The 20,100-nt window shown below is 41.9% G+C and overlaps 1 protein-coding gene across 1 annotated transcript in view; it reads right to left on the bottom strand.

Moving 5' to 3' along the window:
* Nucleotides 1–19,544, bottom strand: part of cops3 (COP9 signalosome subunit 3) — a 35,952-nt gene extending 16,408 nt beyond the window's left edge. Inside the window, exons 1-7 of the mRNA XM_080206890.1 lie at nucleotides 19,426–19,544; nucleotides 11,134–11,263; nucleotides 9,408–9,520; nucleotides 9,253–9,302; nucleotides 7,944–8,036; nucleotides 5,092–5,271; nucleotides 4,068–4,208 (exon numbers count right to left, since the gene is read on the bottom strand). Of these exons, the coding sequence (XP_080063016.1) occupies nucleotides 4,068–4,208; nucleotides 5,092–5,271; nucleotides 7,944–8,036; nucleotides 9,253–9,302; nucleotides 9,408–9,520; nucleotides 11,134–11,263; nucleotides 19,426–19,480 (762 nt within the window). The 5' untranslated portion in view covers nucleotides 19,481–19,544. The remainder of the gene's footprint in view (nucleotides 1–4,067; nucleotides 4,209–5,091; nucleotides 5,272–7,943; nucleotides 8,037–9,252; nucleotides 9,303–9,407; nucleotides 9,521–11,133; nucleotides 11,264–19,425) is intronic.
* Between the last annotated feature and the right edge of the window lie 556 nt (nucleotides 19,545–20,100).

Genomic DNA, 20,100 nt, shown 5'->3' on the forward strand with positions numbered 1-20,100 from the left:
ATTGAGAAATGATTGAAAGAAACACTTGGAAGTTAAAGGGGAAGACTACAAAGGTCAAAGCAATTTTCAAGCTACAACAGATTTGTAGAATTTTCAAATGGTAACTTTTGAACCTCACCATTATAGGTACTGTTCCCCAATAATATTTCCTTAACACTTTCATAATTCCATTCCTCAGTGATACTGCTCAAGCATAGTGAACAATGCCATCAGAGAGCCTCTAAATTATTGAAATCAGTCCCCAAGGCTTGTGCTTTCAAGATCTCTCATTTAAAATGCATGTCATCCATTTTGAATCAAACCACATTTTAAGGATATGATCAATAGGGGTACAAATTGCCTCTTTATATAGAGGAGGTTAGCCAAGATCCCTTGCCTGATTGCAATCCTCTGTCTGCACCCAGCAACCGACCAACAAACAGCACTCTCCATCCTCCCTGGGTTGCACTCCGAGAAGAGTTAGCATCCTCGGGTCAGGAGGGAAGAGAAAGGAACAAAATTGGCATGGAAGTTTCCACCGAGTTATGAGCCAGATTGTTAGGTATATACATTTATTTTTAATGCAAAACTAGGAAAAGTGGGATTGAAAACTGAAATGACCAGGTTCCAAAAAATAGTATTTTTCACCATTCATCAGTACAAAGTTTTTTTCCATTATAATTGTAATGTCATAAAAATTATGAAATATGACGACAAACATTTGCCTCTTCAGTCTGTGAAACTACATACATATCAAGTGCAGTACCTTCCTATTCAGTGCCCTTTGTGCTATGCAATACAAATATAATAGGCCCATTTCATCTTGTTGCATAGAACAACAGTGGTGGTTTCACTCAGCTTATCAACGTAAACATGGGAAATGAATGGCGCAGTAGGCTAAGACGTTAAATAGGGCAACCAGAAAGGAAAGTAACCTTCAAGCTGCAACACATTTGTAGAATTTTGAAATGGTAACTTTTAGACTTTACCATCGTAGGCACCATCTCCCAGTCACTTTTTCCTCAGCACTACTATCATCATGTCAGCCGTGCTGCTCACAAGGTGTTCAACAGTTTACATCATATCCCAGTCCACATCTGAATTAAATCAAACCAAAGGACAGCAGGGGAAAGAGCACAAATATTAAAATAAATCGTCAAAATAGCCAGGTAATGGACACGCTTAGTCACTCCCCCCCAAATCTTCACTGGCATCAGGGCATACCCCCCATTCCCAATGTCCACCCATCCTCCCCCACAACATAACGGGAACTCTGCTTCCAATGGGGTCCCCTGGAGAAACCATGCATGGCATTGCTTAGCCATTGTCACCACCCGGGGGCTACACTCACCTCCATGCCCCCCTGAGAGTAGTTGTCATGACATCATCCAACTTTGCCCAAAGCAATGGCATAAAACTATCTAATTACATTAAAATTCATTCTAATTTATAAAAATCAAGTTCATGCTCTGACTGGACGTGAACCAGATGGCACCATCAGCAAGGGCCCAGGAATACTACACTCAGAAATCTTGCCAGCACAAATCCTGTTATGACCCTCTCGCACAATTTAGCTGCCATAACAGGATTTGTGTGCCTAGAGAATCATGCCCAATGCTTTTAATTTAGAAAAATGTCCGAGGTATTTGACAGTGAGATAAGGAGCAAGCAGCTACCTTTCATGGGAGGGTTAAGAAAGGTGACGAAAAGATTGATGGAAAGGAGATATCTTGCTGAGGCTTTTAAAAAAATAGGAAAACACACAGGGAAAGACAGATTTGTTTTTGGCACCTTGCTCAGAATAGAGCAAGTGGCAGAGGAGGAAACCAGGTAAGGGGATGAGATGAGCCCCGGGCAGGCACTCGAGGTGGACAAAAAGAGAGGAGCATGGGTCAGTTGTGGTTAATGCTCATGGAGGGTGGGAATGAGTGCCGCAATGATCTCTTTGAAGAATGTCAATCAACGACAGGTTGATGCTTGTGGGCTTATTCCAAAGGAAGCCAAGTCTGGGGCATCAGCAGGAAAGGATGAAGGTACAGGAAAAGCAAAGACAATGCGGGCAGCCCAGTGGCACAGTGTTTACATTGCTGCCTCTCATTGCCAGGGACGTTGGTTCAATTCCAGCCTCAAGTGACTGTGTGCAGTTTGCACGTTGCCCGTGTCTGTTTGGGTTTCCTTCCACAGTCCAAAGACGTGCAAGTTAGGTGGGTTGGCCTAAATTGCCCTATAGTGTTAGGGGATTAGCAGGGCAAATACGTGGGGTTATGGGGATAGGGCCTGGGGGGGATTGTGATTGGTGCAGGCTTTGTGGGCCAAATGGCCTCTTTCTGCAATCTACAGATTCTATTATTCTCATTGGCTGAGAAATGCTGTGTGTAGTTTAACTCAAAGCTTAACTGTAACTTGACAGCTAAATCAACCATCTCTAAACCATTTCATTCTATGTTAATGATTTGGGAGAGAGAACTGAATGTACTATCTCCAAAGCTGGATGACAGAGGCGCAAGGAGTATGCAGAGATGCTTCAGTGTGATTTGGACAGCCTGAGCGTATGGGTATGTGCATGGCATAATGTGTATAATGAGCGGTTATCCATTTTGGTAGCAATAATAGGAAGACAGATTATTACTTAAATGGATGTAAATTAAGCGAGGTCAATACTCAACAAGACCTTGGAATCCTCATCGCTGAAAGTAAGCAGGCAGATATAACAGGCAGTAAAGGCGGCAAATGTTGTATGTTAGCCTTCATATCAAAAGGATTTAGATATAGGGATGTTTTGTTGCAACTGTATAGGGTATTGGTGAGGCCACACCTGAAGTATTGTGTGCAGTTTTGATGTCCTTATCTGAGGAAAGATGTCCTTGCCATAGAGGGATATAGCAAAGGTTTACCAGGCTGATTCCTGGAATGGCAGGTTTGTCATATGAGGAGGGACTAAGTCAGTTAGCATTATGTTCACTGGAGTTTAGAACAGCGAGAGGGGATCTCATAGAAACTTATAAAATTCAAACGAGTTTAGACCAAGTAGATTTAGAAACAAAGTTCCCAATGGTGGGGAAGTCCAGAACCAGGGGTCAAGTTGAGGATAAGAGGATAATTATAGAACTAAGGTGAGGAGAAAATTCTTCAATGAATGTGTGGAATTCACTACTACAAAATGTAGCTGAGGCCAAAACTTTGGCTGACTGTGGATGGGATAGTGGCACAGTACTTAGCACTGCTGCCTCACAGAGCCAGACACCCGGTCTCAATTCCTGGCTTGAGTCACTGTCTGTGTGGAATCTGCACATTCTCCCCATGTCAATAGGAGTTTCCTTTGGGTGCTCCAGTATCCTCCCACAGTCCAAAAGATGTGCTGGTTAGGTTCTTTGGCATGCTAAATTCTCCCTCAGTGTATGTGAGCAGGTGCCGGAGTGTGGCAACTAGGGGATTTTCACAGTTACTCCATTGCAGTATTAATGTAAGCCTACTTGTGACCAATAAATAAACTCTTCTTTTACTTAACTGATTTCAAGAAGAAATTAGATATTGTTCTTGGGGCTGAAAGGATCAAGGGGTAGGTGAATAGGGTGGGGGGGAGAAAATCAGGATACTGAATTTGATAATCAGCCATGATCAAAATGAATGGCACAGCAGGCGCCAAGGGCTGAACAGCTTACTCCTGCTTCTACTTTCTATGTTTCTAAACATGAATTCCTTCAGCCACAGTCTCAAAAGTTTCACGGTTTAAATGCTTCGACTATATTTAGATTAGATTTGGAACACAAACTGAGCATTTTGTCAGACTGCAACATTAAATTAAAACTCGCAAAATATTACACAGTACACACCAAATTAAGTGAAATAAAATATTGGGAATTTAATTGTTAAATAAGGGAACAAGTTGAATGATTTTAACATATTTGCTATCTATAGAAAGTTATAAAACAAGTGTAAAGGGTGCGTGTAGTGTCAACAGTACAGTTCAAGGGCAACACTACACTAGATCCTTTTCAATTAGTTACTGAAAAAGATTCTCACAGTAAGATTAGTCAAAGATGAAGTGCTGAAAATTCTCACCTCTAAAATTAAATTTGCAATCTCACCTTAATGAATCTTCCCACTATCTGTGACGTGTACTTGGGTAGCTGCTGAACTTTCCCATGCAGAATCAAGGAGACAAGAATATACTTTTTATAAGACTCCAACATAATGTGACTGACTGCCATGGCTGGAGTTGTTATTGCCTGAGGGGGAAAAAAATTACATTTCTAATTATTAATGAGAATTTCACCCATCTGGCTTTATTACCTACTTTGGAGCTAAAAGCCACTAACTGAGATGGCAATTAATCTAATTAATAAAACAAAAGGCAGCTTTCCCCACTTGCAGGGACTCAGGTTTGGTTCCTGACTTGGATCTCTGTCTGTGTGGAGTGTGCACCTTGTCCCCGTGACTGCAGGAGTTTCCTCCAGGTGCTCCAGTTTCCTCCCACAGTCCAAAAGACACGCTGGTTACGTGCATTGGCCCTGCTAAATTCTCCCTCAGTGTACCCAAACATGCGCCAGAGTGTGGCGACTAGGGGATTTTCACAGTAACTTCATTGCAGTGTTAATGTAAGCCTACTTGTGACTAATGAATAAACTTCTTTAAATTGCATTAAAGCAATCCGATTCAGAAATTCTGTGCAAGATTGATCTACTATTTAACATTTACCAATTGTTCTGTTTGTGTACTTCCTAGTATGTTTTATATTCAAAAAAGTTATAAAATGTCTTCTTTCCTATCTGCTATGGTTTAAAGTTGCCATTAACTTCTGAGAATAAAACTCGCATTATACCTGAAGATTTACATCCTCGGTACAAAGTTTGTCCTTCGGTTAAATGGGTGATATTTATCCCAACCTCCAAAACAAAATCGGATATCTGTCATCGCCTACAAGTGTCAGGAAGTTGGAGGAAGAAACTTGTAGTAATCACAAATATTTGAATGCAATTTTCAGTAGTTTTAATATATCAAAATAGGGTATTCACTGAACAAATATTTAAGCTTCAGCTTTGCACTTACTTAAACTTCGCTGGAGCAATCCAGCAAGTTTAAAGATACCAAATCCAAATATAGTCATTGTACCTGCTCATAGAAATACAGTGCCCGCTCAAAATTCTTGAGTCCTGTGTAGATCATGCCACCATAATAGTAATAACATAAAAAGTGCTTGGCGTCGTAGGCTCCATTCTCTTTACAAATATCTGTCATGTCCACTTCCAGGTAGGGAATTGCAGGATTGAAACATTTTGCGAGCAGACAAAGCTATAAAAGGAAAAAAATGTGTTGTTGAACACACAAAGGGCTTCAAAACTGTGCTTTTGAAAACAAATAGTAAAAGTGTCCACTTTTTAGTTAAAAATCTGTACAATCTTTTGCAAGCTACGCCAATGCAAAAATCATAGTTTAAAGAATCAGGTGCAATTTGAACACCAAATTGTATATAAAACTAAATGGGAGGTATTAAGAAATATAGGCAGCATGCAAAAAGGAAATCTGAAATGTAGATGTAACTAGTTTTTAAAATTCATTTATGGGATGTGGGAGTCGCTGGCTAAGCCAGTATCCATCTCCAGTTGCCCTTGGGAAGGTGGTGGTGAGCTGCCTTCTTGAACTGCTGCAGTCCTGGAGGTGCAGGTACACCACACTGCTGTTCAGGAGGGATTCTCACCCAGCGACAGTGAGGGAACAGCAATATATTTCCAAGTAAAGATGATGAGTGACTTGGGGGAGGAGCCCCCAGGTGGCGGTGTTTCCAGGAATCTGTTGCCCTTGACCTTCTAGATGGTAGTGGTCATTGGTTTGGAAGGTTCTGATTAAGGAGGCCTGGGGAGTTCCAGCAGCACATCTTGTAGATGGTACACATTGCTGGTGCTGTATAAGAACATAAGAACATAAGAAATAGGAGCAGGAGTAGGCCATCTGGCCCTTCGAGCCTGCCCCGCCATTCAATAAGATCATGGCTGATCTGTCATGGCTCAGTTCCACTTTCCGGCCCTCTCCCCATAACCCTTAATCCCCTCTCTTATCAAAAACCCATCAACCCGCTTCTTGAAAATATTTAGCGAGGCAGCCTCCACCACTTCAATGGGTAGAGAATTCCAGAGATTCACCACCCTTTGAGTGAAGAAGTTCCTCCTCAACTCCGTTCTAAAACGCCCCCCCTTTATCTTGAGGCTGTGCCCCCTAGTCCTACTGTCCTTTCTGAGCGGGAAGAGCCTCTCCACCTCTATCCTATCCATCCCATTCATCATCTTATACGTCTCAATGAGATCTCCCCTCATTCTTCTAAACTCCAATGAGTACAAGCCTAGTTTATTCAGCCTCTCCTCATAGTTCAACCCCCTCAACTCCGGTATCAGCCTAGTAAACCTCCTCTGCACTCCCTCCAAGGCCAAAATATCTTTGCGCAGGTGCGGCACCCAAAACTGCACACAGTACTCCAGCTGCGGCCTCACCAATGCCCTATACAGCTGCAGCAAGACCTCCCTACTTTTATATTCAATCCCCTTCACTATGAAGGCCAGCATCCCATTCGCCTTCCTGACCACCTGCTGCACCTGCAAGCTGGGTTTTTGCAACTCATGCACAAGGACCCCGAGGTCCCCCTGCACCGTCGCCTGCTGCAGTTTTTCGCCCTGTAAGTAATAGTCCTTCCTACCATTCTTCCTACCAAAGTGGACCACCTCACACTTGCCAACATTAAATTCCATTTGCCATTTCCTGGCCCATTCACCCAGCCTATCTAGATCCTTCTGCAGACTCTCCACACCCTCCGCACAATTTGCCGTTCCCCCAATCTTGGTGTCATCCGCAAATTTCGACACCCTACACTCGGTTCCCTCCTCCAGATCATCTATATAAATGGTAAAAAGCTGAGGCCCCAGCACCGACCCCTGGGGCACTCCACTAGTCACCATCCGCCAATCCGATGTCAGTGGTGGAGGGAGTAAATGTTTGTGGAGTAGCAATCAAGTGGGCTGCTTTGTCCTGGATGTTTCCTGAGTATTGTTGCAGCAGCACTTATCCAGGCAAGTGGAGAGTTTCCATCACACTCCTGACTTATGCTTTGTCAACAGTGGAAAGGCTTTGGGGATTCAGGTGGGGAGTTGCTCGCCAAAGGGCCATTCGTAGATCGTCTCTAATTGGAGATGGTCATTGCCTAATGATGGTGAATAAACACACTGTAAAAAGCAATACTAGTCCCATAGTGTAAGAGCTAATGAAGTTTCTATTTATAAAATATTCTGTGTATACACAACATAGCTCTTATTCGTGAAGATTCTAGCATGTGAAACATGAATCTTCAGTCACACTGGCAGTTCCACTCAAAATAAACGTCTAACAAGTTGTAGGAATTGGTGTTATTAAGGTACAAGCTTCAGAGTCAAGTCAGACTCAAGTGCGTCGAAGACTCAAAGGACAGTGGGTCCTAATAAACCATGGTACTCTGCTCAGCGATATCAGTTGCAACATTTACACTACTTGTTGAATATATATGTAGCATTTGTAAAAGAAAAAATGGGCTAACTTTCAGTTATTTAAGAAAATGAATGCTGACAATAATATCAAACATAAACAGTGGCTGGGAAAGATGAGTTTGTTCAAACCAAATATCAACAATTGAAAGACTAACCCATTAAGTATCTCAGGTCAACCAAACACCTACTGATGTCTATTTGTTTCCCGTCCACAGTTGGGCTCGATTCTTCAAGGTCATCACTTATTACAGCTTGAACCAAAACTTAAAAGAACAATACATTTGTAGAAATGTTGGGCTTGCCACCATATTTCTAATTTCCAAAACGAGAGGAGAAAGGGATCACCCAAATTGTAGATATCAACATTCTCAGAAATCCTTAACTGTGATGGAAAACACCATCATTCTTTCTATATAAAGTTAAGGCAATTTGTACATACAAATAAAGTCATCTTACCTGGCAGAGGTCAGCGTGAACTGAGGTAAGTTGGTTTGTATTCATCTGCATCTTGTCTATGGCCTGTTTTAGAATGCTAATGCCTCTCAGGGGCTTTAAAGAAAAGAAATTAAACTCAATATTATTCTCTTCCTCGATACATTAAACACAGACACAAATTCCAGCCTCCCCCCACTCCCAACTAACAACAATCATCAGTATTCCAGGCCAAGCAGTATAATCTTCACATTTCTCAACCCTGATCTTTGCCCAGCAACCCCAGGTGGATGATTATGGACATTAAAGATGTGGCTGAGGTGAGCTATATAATCCCCACAGACCACTGGCATTATTAAGAACTAAACATGAGTAATGACCACAAGAAAGATACTTGAGAACAATTAAGGACTATACCCAAGTAAGATTCAATGCCTTCAGGAGGGCAGGGAAATAAAAATAGGGGAGAAAAATGTTTAAAAAAAACTCAACAATACTTTAAGCTTGAAAAAAAAATCGATTGGAACCTATATGCACTGTATACTGGAAATTATAACTTTATACAGAACTGCTAAATTAGTTTAATATTAACTTCCCATGAAAAGTTGTCTATAAGTCAACGTTATGAGCACAAACAGGCATTTGTTGATTATCTAATTTACAATATAAAACACAAGCATTTTGGACCACACTTGATTTGCCCCAAGTAAATCAGTATTTCAATGTCAAACAAGCCATCTTTAATCATGTTGTATTTCAAAACGACGTGATGAGATTTTTCAAATTGTACAATGTATGTCACTACGTCATCCGCAGTTGTATTATTACTATGTATCCAATCCTAAAAGTTAATTGATTTTATTGAGTTTCAGTACATTACATTTCTTCAGAAGATCATATGACTAGGTTTAAGCTTATTTGTTAGTGTCACAAGTAGGCTTACCTCAACACTGCAATTAAGTTAATGTGAATATCCTCTAGTCACCACACTCCAGTGCCCGCTCAGGTACAATGAGGGAGAATTTAATATGGCCAATCCACCTAACCACGGCTTTCAGACTGTGGGAGGAAACCAGAGCACCTGGAGGAAACCCCCGCAGACATGGAGAGAACGTGCAAACTTCACACAGTGATTTAAGCCAGGAATCGAACCCAGGTCCCCAGCACTGAGAGACTGCAGTGCTAACCACTGTACCACCATGCCACCCATATGATGACAGTAAGCAAAACAGTGGTTTCATAAGGATACTTGTATTCAAGTATTCATAATAATATTTCATTCATACACTGAAGCACATTTAAAAACTACATATGAAATTACAGAAATGTTTACCTGTTTCCTTTCCACTAAAGCATTTGTCAATTGATGGCAAAGACCTGCAACTATAGAAAGACAAAAACAAATTAACAAAATAAAACAGTGCTAAAAATGTATTTCAATAATTTTAAAAAATGAAGACTTGACTGTAAACATAGAGAGATACTTACAAGTGTCTGTTGCATATCTGATGTGCTCACCATTGCAAGTGCTAATAAAAAGTTGAACTTGAGAGAATAAGGTCTCAAAATCTGGGATACTGGGCATAGAAAATTTCACATACCTGCACAAAACAGAAACTTAGAAAAATAGTGATGCAATACTATTATTTGATTTTCTTTGATGATTAATCACAACAATTCAATTTTTCTTGAACCTAGAAATGTTACAGTGCAGCAGATTAAGTACATTTCCAACTGTACCAGCGTGCAAAATCATGAATAATTTAAGCATTTAGATTCTCATCTAATGAAGTCACTTGGGGTCCTTAAAATTCTGAAGCCTTTCCAAGGACAATTTCTACAGCAACCCCACTCTCAGAATGAAAGCTCTGTGACAAATCTATGCAGTTTTAGATTATCTCAATACATTAAATATGTTTAAAGTAAAGTATTAAGATAGTATTTCACGTCCAAGACAATGGATTTCAATATTCTCATTTTTATCTTTAAATCCCTGGATTATCTCATTTCTCCCTATCTTCATGATCTGTTGCAGTATTCTCCATGCCTGAGAAACTACACAGCATTAGGAACTTCAACTGTAAACCTTTGCCTCTTATCTACATAACCCAAAATACTATTCAAGCCTAATTATTAAATGTATATTATTTTATACCCAGTTTGGTTGTAAATTACTATCATTGCCTCGGTTATTCCACAGAAGACCATTGTTATAATTTAGACTACGTCACATTCCTGCATAACACAAAAGTCATTGTGATGTGTCTGCCAAAGGTAGACCTAAACGTTTCATGAACCACAGCATGACCTTGCGTACGCAGAACTTTGGAAGCATGACTTGAATAACTAATAGATCAATTTCTTTCCTCTAAACCTGCAGGTTGAGTTTTTACTTGCATCCACACACATGCATGCACAGAGAAATGCACACACGACACTTCAAAGAACAATTAATACCAATGCAAACAGTAACTTTCAGATAAGGCTAGAAACCGATTCAATGCAAAGAGTAATTTACGGAAGCAACAAATCTTTCTAATAAAAAACACTTCCTGTGAACAAAAACAGCTTCCTGCCAGTTCGTCTTTCTGAAAGTAACTTTGCCACTGCTGGACATCCAGGAAAGCTTTGCTTCAGTATACATTGTCAAAACAATAGGTTACTGAACAAAAGTGTTGATTTCAATATCCCCCAAAACCTTTGAAAGCACAATTATTCCTTTGAAAAGAAAATCTCTAAAACCGACACTTGAAAAATTAACACAAGCCTCATAGCTACGATACAAATGTATGTCAGTGGCCGACAGCGTTTGACTGGAACCATCTACGATGGACCAACCTGGTCAGATTAAAGTTGGGGTTTAGCAGCTTGGCAATATACTTTGTTTCTAGTATCTATGCAATGATTCCTATCAGCTTTCTGTGCAGGGTTTTATAGATAGTACTAGCATTGCCTTCTTTCTGACTTGTTTCCAGCAAAACCAAAAAAATTCCAATTCTACATCATATGATTAATAAGTCATTTTTAAGGTAGTGGCTTTCTTGAATAAGCAACCTTGCTGATTAATTTTGAATATAATGTCTTCCAAGGCAATTCACTGAAAGTGCAATATTTTTATGGCAACACGGACAGGGGCACAAACTTTATTGTGCAAAATAAATCTCCAACTACATACAATTTACATGAAACTGCATGACAATTATTTGGAACTTACAATACTGCCAAGACACCCAGGGAATGCTCCTGCACATCCAACGCACCTAGCACTGTATCCAAGTGAGACAGGTTTTTAGCCAGCAGTTCTCCACTCTTGTTAATGAGGTCACATAGCTGAGTCATTTGACCTAACCAAAAGAAAAACAGAAAACCGCACATTAAAGCAAAAGTCTTGCTTCTCAAATAGTCTTACCATCACTTTTCAAATCCTTTAAACTTCAAAAGTAGCCAAAGAAAAACTGATATTTATCTTCCCAATTTTCTAAATTGTTCATCATCCTCCAATTCTCTTTAGTTCACTGTTTCTTATTTCATTCCACCCAAAAATTTTAATATTAAAGCCTAGATTTGTTTTGTATGTTGAAATAACATCAACATATAGCACACCACTCTTTACATTCTTCCTGCTTAAAAACACACAACTATTTTTCCCTTTAAATAACATCATAACTACGGTGCCATACTCCTCTCAGTACAAGATGTCTCAATTACATTGAGAACCCCTTTGATTTGATTTATTATTGGCACTGCCTTTTGAAAATTCATACACATAATATTCATTTCATTTATTTTGTCTATGAACTCACATTCCTTCAACATTTCTATGCTTCTTGTAAATCCATGTTGGCGTGTTAATTAGTTCACTCATATTTTTTCAGACCAATAATAGTCTTATTCAATAATATGGCACAAGTAGTTTATCACTTCAACCTTACGGTGACTGGTCTACAGTTACATTTTCCTTTTTTTTCAATGGAGGTGTTACATTGATATGCTTGGACGGCACAGTGGTTAGCACTGCTTTACGGCGCCAGAGACCTGGGTTCGATTTCCAGTTTGGGTCACTGTCTGTGCAGAGTCTGTACGTTCTCCCCGTGTTTGTGTGGGTTTCCTCCAGTTTCCTCCCACAGTCCAAAAGACATGGTTAGGTGCACTGGCCATCCCAAATTTTCCCTCAGTGTACCCAAAGAGGCACCAGAATGTGTGGCGTATGGGGATTTTCACAATAGCTTCATTGCAGTGTTATTGTAAGCCTATTTGTGACACTAATAAATAAATTTAAAAATGTTCTAAGTTCAATAACCCAACTTCCACATCCAAGGCGTTTTAAGTTGTGAAAATTGCTTCTATTTTCTCCCTACTTCAGAACTTTGTTGATAATTAATGACACTTGACCGATACCATTCACATTTTGAGTTACACTATTTGTTTTCCTCCACAGTTATCCTATACAACTGCTTTACATCTGCTTTTTGTACACTTACACTCTTGTGATATCCAAGGCAAAATACCTGCTTTACACACACACACACACACATCCACGTGTCCCTCCCACCCCCGATGGGATTTCCCTTTCATCACTAATCAACTTTATTCAATTTTTTTTTAAAAGTGTGTCTATAAAATCCCTAATTAACATAGAATCATAGAACCCTACAGTGCAGAAAAAGGCCATTCGGCCCATCGCGTCTGCACCAACCACAATCCCACCCAGATCCTACCCCCATATCTCTACATATTCTACCCTCTAACCCATGCATCTAAGGGACACTAAGGGGCAATTTTAGCATGGCCAATCAACCTAACCCGCACATCTTTGGACTGTGGGAAGAAACCAGAGCACCTGAAGGAAACCCATGCAGACAGGAGGAGAATGTGCAAACTCCACACAGACAGTGACCCAAGCCAGGAATCGAACCCAGGTCCCTGGCGCTGTGAGACAGCAATGCTAACCACTTCCCTGCTCTATGAATGGGAATTTTACATTCACCAGAGAGCAGATAATTCATCAAAAGGATGACACCTCCAAGCTCCCCTCAGTACATCGGAGTTCAAGCCTAGAAATGGTGCTGTCATGTCTAGAGTGTGACTCTGAGATGCGAGTGTTACCATTTGAGTCATGATTGGTACTAAATTATACAAAACTAGCAGATCCCAGGTCAGATTTTTCGTTCATATCAAGTTACCTCATTTCAGCCTGAGCAACAGCTGACTGGATTAAGAAGGAAGGTGTGAAATAAATTTAAGGTTCCGCTCTCACTACAAAATGTCAACATGATGTTGTTAGATGCAAATAGCATCGAGTTCCGCTGTGACGTTTCGTACAGTTAAAAACTCAACGCTAAGGCTCATACACACAGAATCTATAAAGTTGATCATTACTGTGTGTAGGTTAGATGCCAATATGAAACCTAATGGACCATTTATTTTCTTAAAATTGGGTTGCATTGGGTTTCAAGGACACAACAATCTGAAGGCTAGTACAACCTGGCCCTGTTCTGAGACTTCTTACTGCACAACTCAACAGTGTTTGTTTTCTTTCCTTCTTTTTCAGGTTATTCTACTTCACACCTGCAGCTGGTCCTCTGCAATGTCCATTTATTGTGCCATACTGTTTTCATTGGAGCAGCCTCAAAAAGGCAAGGGAACTATATTCCATGTTGCCTAGCTTGTACCGCAGACAGATTCATAAGTTACACTCAGGTCAGATTTTTACCAGAACGCCCAACCCGATATCAGGGGCAGGCGAGGCTCAGAGAATGGCATTCTCCATTGGCCTCAAGCAGATGGTATGAACCTGGGGCGGACGTGCTGTAAAATTCCGCCCTCAGCATCTGTACATAATTATTCAAAAGATCACAATCTTAAGTTTAAGCTTCTGACAAATACATTTCCTGATATCACAAGAATTCAAATAGTAACCTCCAGCATTGTTGTTCCCATATTGTAAGAAGTCTCACAACACCAGGTTAAAGCCCAACAGGTTTATCTGGTAGCAAATGCCACTAGCTTTCGGAGCACTGCTCCTTTATCAGGTAGGTTTGTGAACAGAGCTCAATTAACTGACAAAGGAGCAGCACTCTGAAAGCTAGTGGTGTTTGCTACCAAATAAATCTGTTGGACTTTAACCTGATGTTCTAAGACTTCTTACTGTGTTTACCCCAGTCCAACGCAGGCACCTGCACATCATGTTGTGCAGGGAACAATGCCACTGGCAACCGGATACAGAGCAAAATGACAGCAAGACCCCATCTGCCATTTCTTTTGGATACCAGGGTCACTTTGCTTCCAGAGGCAGATGAAGAAACAACATTGTCGGGTTCCCTCCAAATGAAGACAAATATTCCTTCATTTATATACACAGTGTATCAACCTTGCTCTGAAATTGTAAGCTAGAGTCCAAAAAAGTAATTTTGCTACGTTTCCTTTCCAGAGAAATTATGTTTTGAACTCCAACCTTAACTCCAACGTCAAACCAGTCATAGAATAGAATCATAGAAACCCTACAGTGCAGAAAGAGACCATTTGGCCCATCAAATCTGCACCAACCACAATCCTACCCAGGCCCTACTCCCATATCCCTACATATTTAACTGCTAAACCCTCTAACCTACGCATCTCAGGACACTAAGAGGCAAGTTTAGCATGGCCAATCAACCTAACCCATACATCTTTGGACTGTGGGAGGAAACCGGAGCACCAGAGGAAACACATGCAGGTACAAGGAGAATGTGCAACCTCCACACAGACAGTGACCCAAGCTGGGAATCGAACCCAGATCCCTGGAGCTGTGAAGGAGTAGTGCTAACCATTGTGCTACTGTGCCACCCAGTCAACAGGTGAACTGCAGTTACAGATTACTGACACATCACACTGGAATATCAACATACCTTCCTACAGAAAACAGTTCCTGGGGGAAAACCCAACCCATCGTCACCTGCTTCATCAATGAGTTTCTCTTCGTCATAAGATTAGAAGTGAGAAGGTTCTGCCAAGATTGAACCGTGTTCAGTTCCATAGGCAATTCCTCAGATAACACAGTCCATGCCCTCACACCACAAGATCTGGACAATACCCAGGCTTAAGCAGATAAGTGACAAATAGCATTTGTGCCACACAGGATTCAAGCAATGACCATTTCCAACAAAATAGAACCGAATCATTAACATATAAACCCATTATTAACATGCTGGGTTTACTGTTGATCAGAAACTGAATTGAACCAGCCACATAAACACTGTGGCTACAATACCAGGCTGGGAATTTTGCAGCAAGAAACTCAATTTCTGACTCCCCAAAACCTGCCCATCATCTACAAGGCACAAGTTAGGTGATGGAATACTCTCTACAGGCCTGGATGAGTGCAACTTCAGCAACACTCAAGAAGCTTGATATGACACAAGGCAAAGAAGCCTGCTTGATTGGCACCCCAGCCACCAACTCCAACATTCACTCCTTTCATGACTGACAGCGTATACTGTTTACAAGATGCACTGCAGGAACTCACTGAATCTCTTTCAACAGTACCTCCCAAGCCTATGACCTCTACTACCAAGAAGGACAAGGGTAGTAACGGCATGACAACAGAACCACCTACAAGTTCCCCTCCAAGCCATGCACCTTTCTAGCTTGGCACTGTATTGCTGTTCCTTCACTACCCTTGAATTCAAAATCCTGAAACTCGTTTCCTAACAGCAGTGTGGGGCTACCTATATCACATGGACTACAGCACTTCATAGACTCACCACCACCTTCTCAAGGGCAATTCGAGATGGTGAACATATGCTGGCATTGCCAGTGACACTCACATCCCATAAACAAATAAAATGATTTAAAAGGATGTTGCCAGACCCGAAGAACTTTAACTACAAAGCAAAATAGAACAGGCCAGGGTTGTTTTCTTTGAAACAAAAGAGGCTGAGGGAAGATTCAATTGAGCTATATAAAATTATGAGCAGCCAAGATAGATAGGATGGAGCTACTTTACCACAAGGGAGGTCGATAAAAAACGGCATAGATTTGAAGTACTGAGTCAAAGGATTAAAAGTGAGTCCTTTTTTTACCCAAAGGTTCAGGGAGGCCTGGAAGTCACTACCTAAAATGGTAATGCAAACAAAAACTGTCACTGCATTTAAAAAGCACCTGGATATGCCTTGGACTGCACTAACCTACAAAGCTATGTACCAAGATTTGGAAGGTAGGATCAGGCCAGATGGTGCTTTTTCAGCCAGTAAACATGCAATCGACTAAAAGGCCAATCTCCAAAAATGTCTATGTTTCTATGAGCAGAGATAGCAAAGCAATTAATTCCAAGGAACAAAAGAACAACTCGAATTTTACAGCACCTGAACGAATCATCAAAACATTCCAAACACTGACATTGGATTAAGGAACAGTGGCATAGTGTTTTTTTTTAACTGGACTAGTAATCCAGAGACAAATTCAAATCCCACCGTGGCAGCTGCAGCATTTAAATTCAATTAAATAAATATAAAGGATCAGTAATGCGACTATATACCTATCTGATTCAGTCATATCCTTTAGAGATGCCCTTACCTGGCCCATATGTGATTCCTACGAGTGGTTGACTCCGGACTGACAAGGCACTCCGTTGTCAAGAAGGTACTTCACCAGCACTCTCTCAAGGGCAATTAGAGATGGGCAATAAATGCTGGGTCCTACTAGTTATGTCCATATCCCATGATGGAATAAAAAATACTCTAAACAGTTGATACGCAGACTAACTCGCACATAAAATATCCCACATAGTATATATTCAGTGAATACCATTCACTGTTTTTACTAGTGTTGTTTGAGAAAGGGACGTTGAATAATGAGGCACATGTGAAAGATGGCGTCTCTTAAAATACAGCACTCCCTCAAAACAGTGAAGTAGTATTGGCCTAGATCACATCCTAAAGTCTGGACTAGGGCTTGAAACCACAACCTTCCAACTACCAACTGTATCAATCTGACATCTGCTATATTCCAAATTTTGAGAGTGGATTGGTTATAGGCTCGTCACCAAGCTTGTTGTGTGTTTTAAAATCCACATTTAGGCCATTACTGTATGAAATGGATGTTTGCACAATACTTATGACCTCAAATTCCTTATCATTCCTGCCAGGGCAACAGTTGCATTTCATTCAGAAATCCCACAATTTAACATTTCTTTTCTAAACACTTCCCTGTTAGATTAAATACAATTCACACAGGATATTTAAACAAATAGAAAGTTATATTAAAATTTCCTGCCTGAATTACTGATAGCAACGCCTGCAAACAATTTGAAAACGAATTTGCAAAGTTGCAGACCTCTACCTCTGTGGCCACTGTGTGTCTGATCATGAAGATACACTTCAGCAACTCACCAAGGTTATTTTAACAGCAACTCTCCACTGTGACCAGAACTACCAACAATAACAAAAGCAGCAATATTGTGACAACACCGAACCACAGGACAGCCAGACCTAGATATGCAGTATGCATTATCCGTTCAGTCTTGCTGGATCAGAAACATGGAATTTTTGACCAGGCACTGCCACCACAAGGGCTCCAGCTATTCAAGAAGGTCCACCATCACCTTGCCAAAGTAAATAGTGATGGGTCATCAATGTGTTAAAGTGAAATCACGTCCGATTAGAACTAAAATTTAAACATAAGGTTAAGAATTTTGAAATCAAGGTACAGGTGGACTGGCAATCAACACAGATCACTGTAGCATCGACAGGCAAGAGCTGGATGTGTGCAAGTTAGGCTACTTTAGTGTTTTCAATCACAATAAAATTCCACTTAGAGAAAGGGAAACAAATTCATTCTATATACACTTATGTCTCCCAACCCACACTGTTTTAAGTTGATTTATCAATACCACAAGTAGGCTTACATTAACACTACACTGAAGTTACTGTGAAAATCAGCCAGTCACCGCACTCTGGCACCTGTTCAGGTACACTGAGGGAAGAGTTTAGCATGGCAAGAGCAGCTAACCAGCATGTCTTTCTGACCGTTGGAGGAAAACACAGCATCCAGAGGAAACCCACACTGACTCGGGGAGAATGTGTAGACTTCACACAAAGAGTGACCTAGGCTGGGAATCGAACCTGGGTCCCTGGCACTGTGAGGCAGTAGTGCTAAACATTGTGCCACCCAGAAATGAACACCTGGACAGGGACTTGAACCCTGGAGCCCTCACATTAAAAATATAATGGTCTACCAGCTGAGCTATCTGGGCCCTAGCCATGCAAGTGCTGCTTGAATTTAGATCAAGGCTTACTAGATCAACAGCAAAGAATCTGCTCATTAACAGGATAGTTGAGGTGCGTGACAACATTCTGCTCAGCTGATGGAGGTCATCCAGGCTTGAAACACTGGCTTGACATTCTCTGTGGTCAGATAGACCTGCTGAGATTTGCCAGCATTTGTTTCAGTTTTTTTAGTTTAGTTATTAATGTCGTAAGAAGGCTTACATTAACACTGCAATTAAGCTACTGTGAAAATCCCCTAGTCACCACACTCCAGCGGCTGCTCGATTCTGACAGGCCATCTGTCTGAGACCAGAACTCTCCACTCACCTGACACAGGGGCAAACCCCGAGAGCTTGTGGATTTACTATCAAATAAACTGGTTGAACTTTAACCTGGTGCTGTGAGACTTCTTACTGTGTTTACCCCAGTCCAACGCCAGCATCTTCACATCATGACATTGTGATGTGACAATGCTAACCACTGTACCACCTTGCCAATTCCAGCAACTGTAATATTTTGCCTTTTGTTATAATTTTGAGCCACATGGTCATGCCACCCACAATAATGTTTATCCCTCAATATACAAGTGCCACCATTGCATTGTATTAACAATTCTTAGCAGGAACATCAAAGCTGATTGTATAAGAGGAGGGAGTTAACTTTGCAAACTACAGCAAGGCTTTTTTTTGGCCTCTCCCAAAGAAAGGCAGGAGGCTGGTGTGCCTGGAATTCCCTGCCCGACTGCCTACCCTCCCTGGCTGAGGGAGCTGAGAAATATTAGGCAATATTGAGCTGCCTAGGCCCAATGTTGGGAGCTGACCTCCACTCGAACCGGAAGTGGAGAGGGTCCGATGAGAGACAGGGGCGGCAGCCAATCGGCGACGGGAGGCAGCCGTCAATCAGGACGGCAGCGTCCAATCAGCGAACGGTTGGGCGGGCACGTCCGGCGTTATGATGCTCACTGGCGTTGAGGTAAACAGGCCGCGAAATGTCTTTCGAAGCGAAAGTGGGCAGCGGGACGAGAGGGATTTTTAATTTCCCCTCGCTTCCCCAGTGGCTCCCTGGCGGGGGTTTGCGAGAGGGAGGCCAGCCCGCCGCCAGGGAGGTAGAAGCTTCCACCGTCCGAAGGGGGTTTAACGGGGGCGCCGGGAGGGAGCGCAGCAGCTCTGCCGTCCCGTCCCTCAGAATCCGGCTGTGGAGAAAGGAAATCCGCCCCCCCTGCTGCCCTCTAATCTGATCTGGGCGGCAGCGCCGGCTCTTACCCTGCGAGGAGAGCTGCCTCACGCTGTTGACAAACTGCTCCAAGGCGGACGCCATTGCTCAAACCGCTTTCCCCTCCGCTCCTCATTCAAACGGCGTGACACAGCAGCGAGGCGGCCCGCCGGGCGAGTCTCGCGAGATCCGCCTCGTGGTCGTGGGGGAGGGGAGGGGAAGAGCGTCTTAAAGCTGTACAGCACCTTCAACACATATACACACACTGTCACTTAGCACACCCAACACACATTCACACACAGTACTATTCACCCAACACACACTCAATCAGCACCATCCACCCAACTACACTCAACACCTTCAACACACTGTCAGCATATGCAACACACATTCACCCAACACTCATTCACACTCAGCACCGTCCACCCAACACACACTCAATCAGCACCGTCCACCCAACACACACTCAATCAGCACCGTCCACCCAATACACACTCAATCAGCACCATCGACCCAGCGCACAGCACCTTCAACACATATACACACTGTCACTCAGCACTATTCACCCCACACACACTCAATCAGCACCATCTACCCAACCACACTCAACACCTTGAACACATACATACATGCTGTCAGCACAGCCAACACAGATTCACCCAATACATTCACGCTCAGCACTATTCACCCAACACACATGCACCCAGCATCTTCAACCCAAGACA

Source organism: Carcharhinus amblyrhynchos, chromosome 18 (genome assembly GCF_965287045.1).
Source record: "Carcharhinus amblyrhynchos chromosome 18, sCarAmb.v2.hapA, whole genome shotgun sequence".
In the NCBI taxonomy this organism is placed as follows: Eukaryota; Metazoa; Chordata; class Chondrichthyes; order Carcharhiniformes; family Carcharhinidae; genus Carcharhinus; species Carcharhinus amblyrhynchos.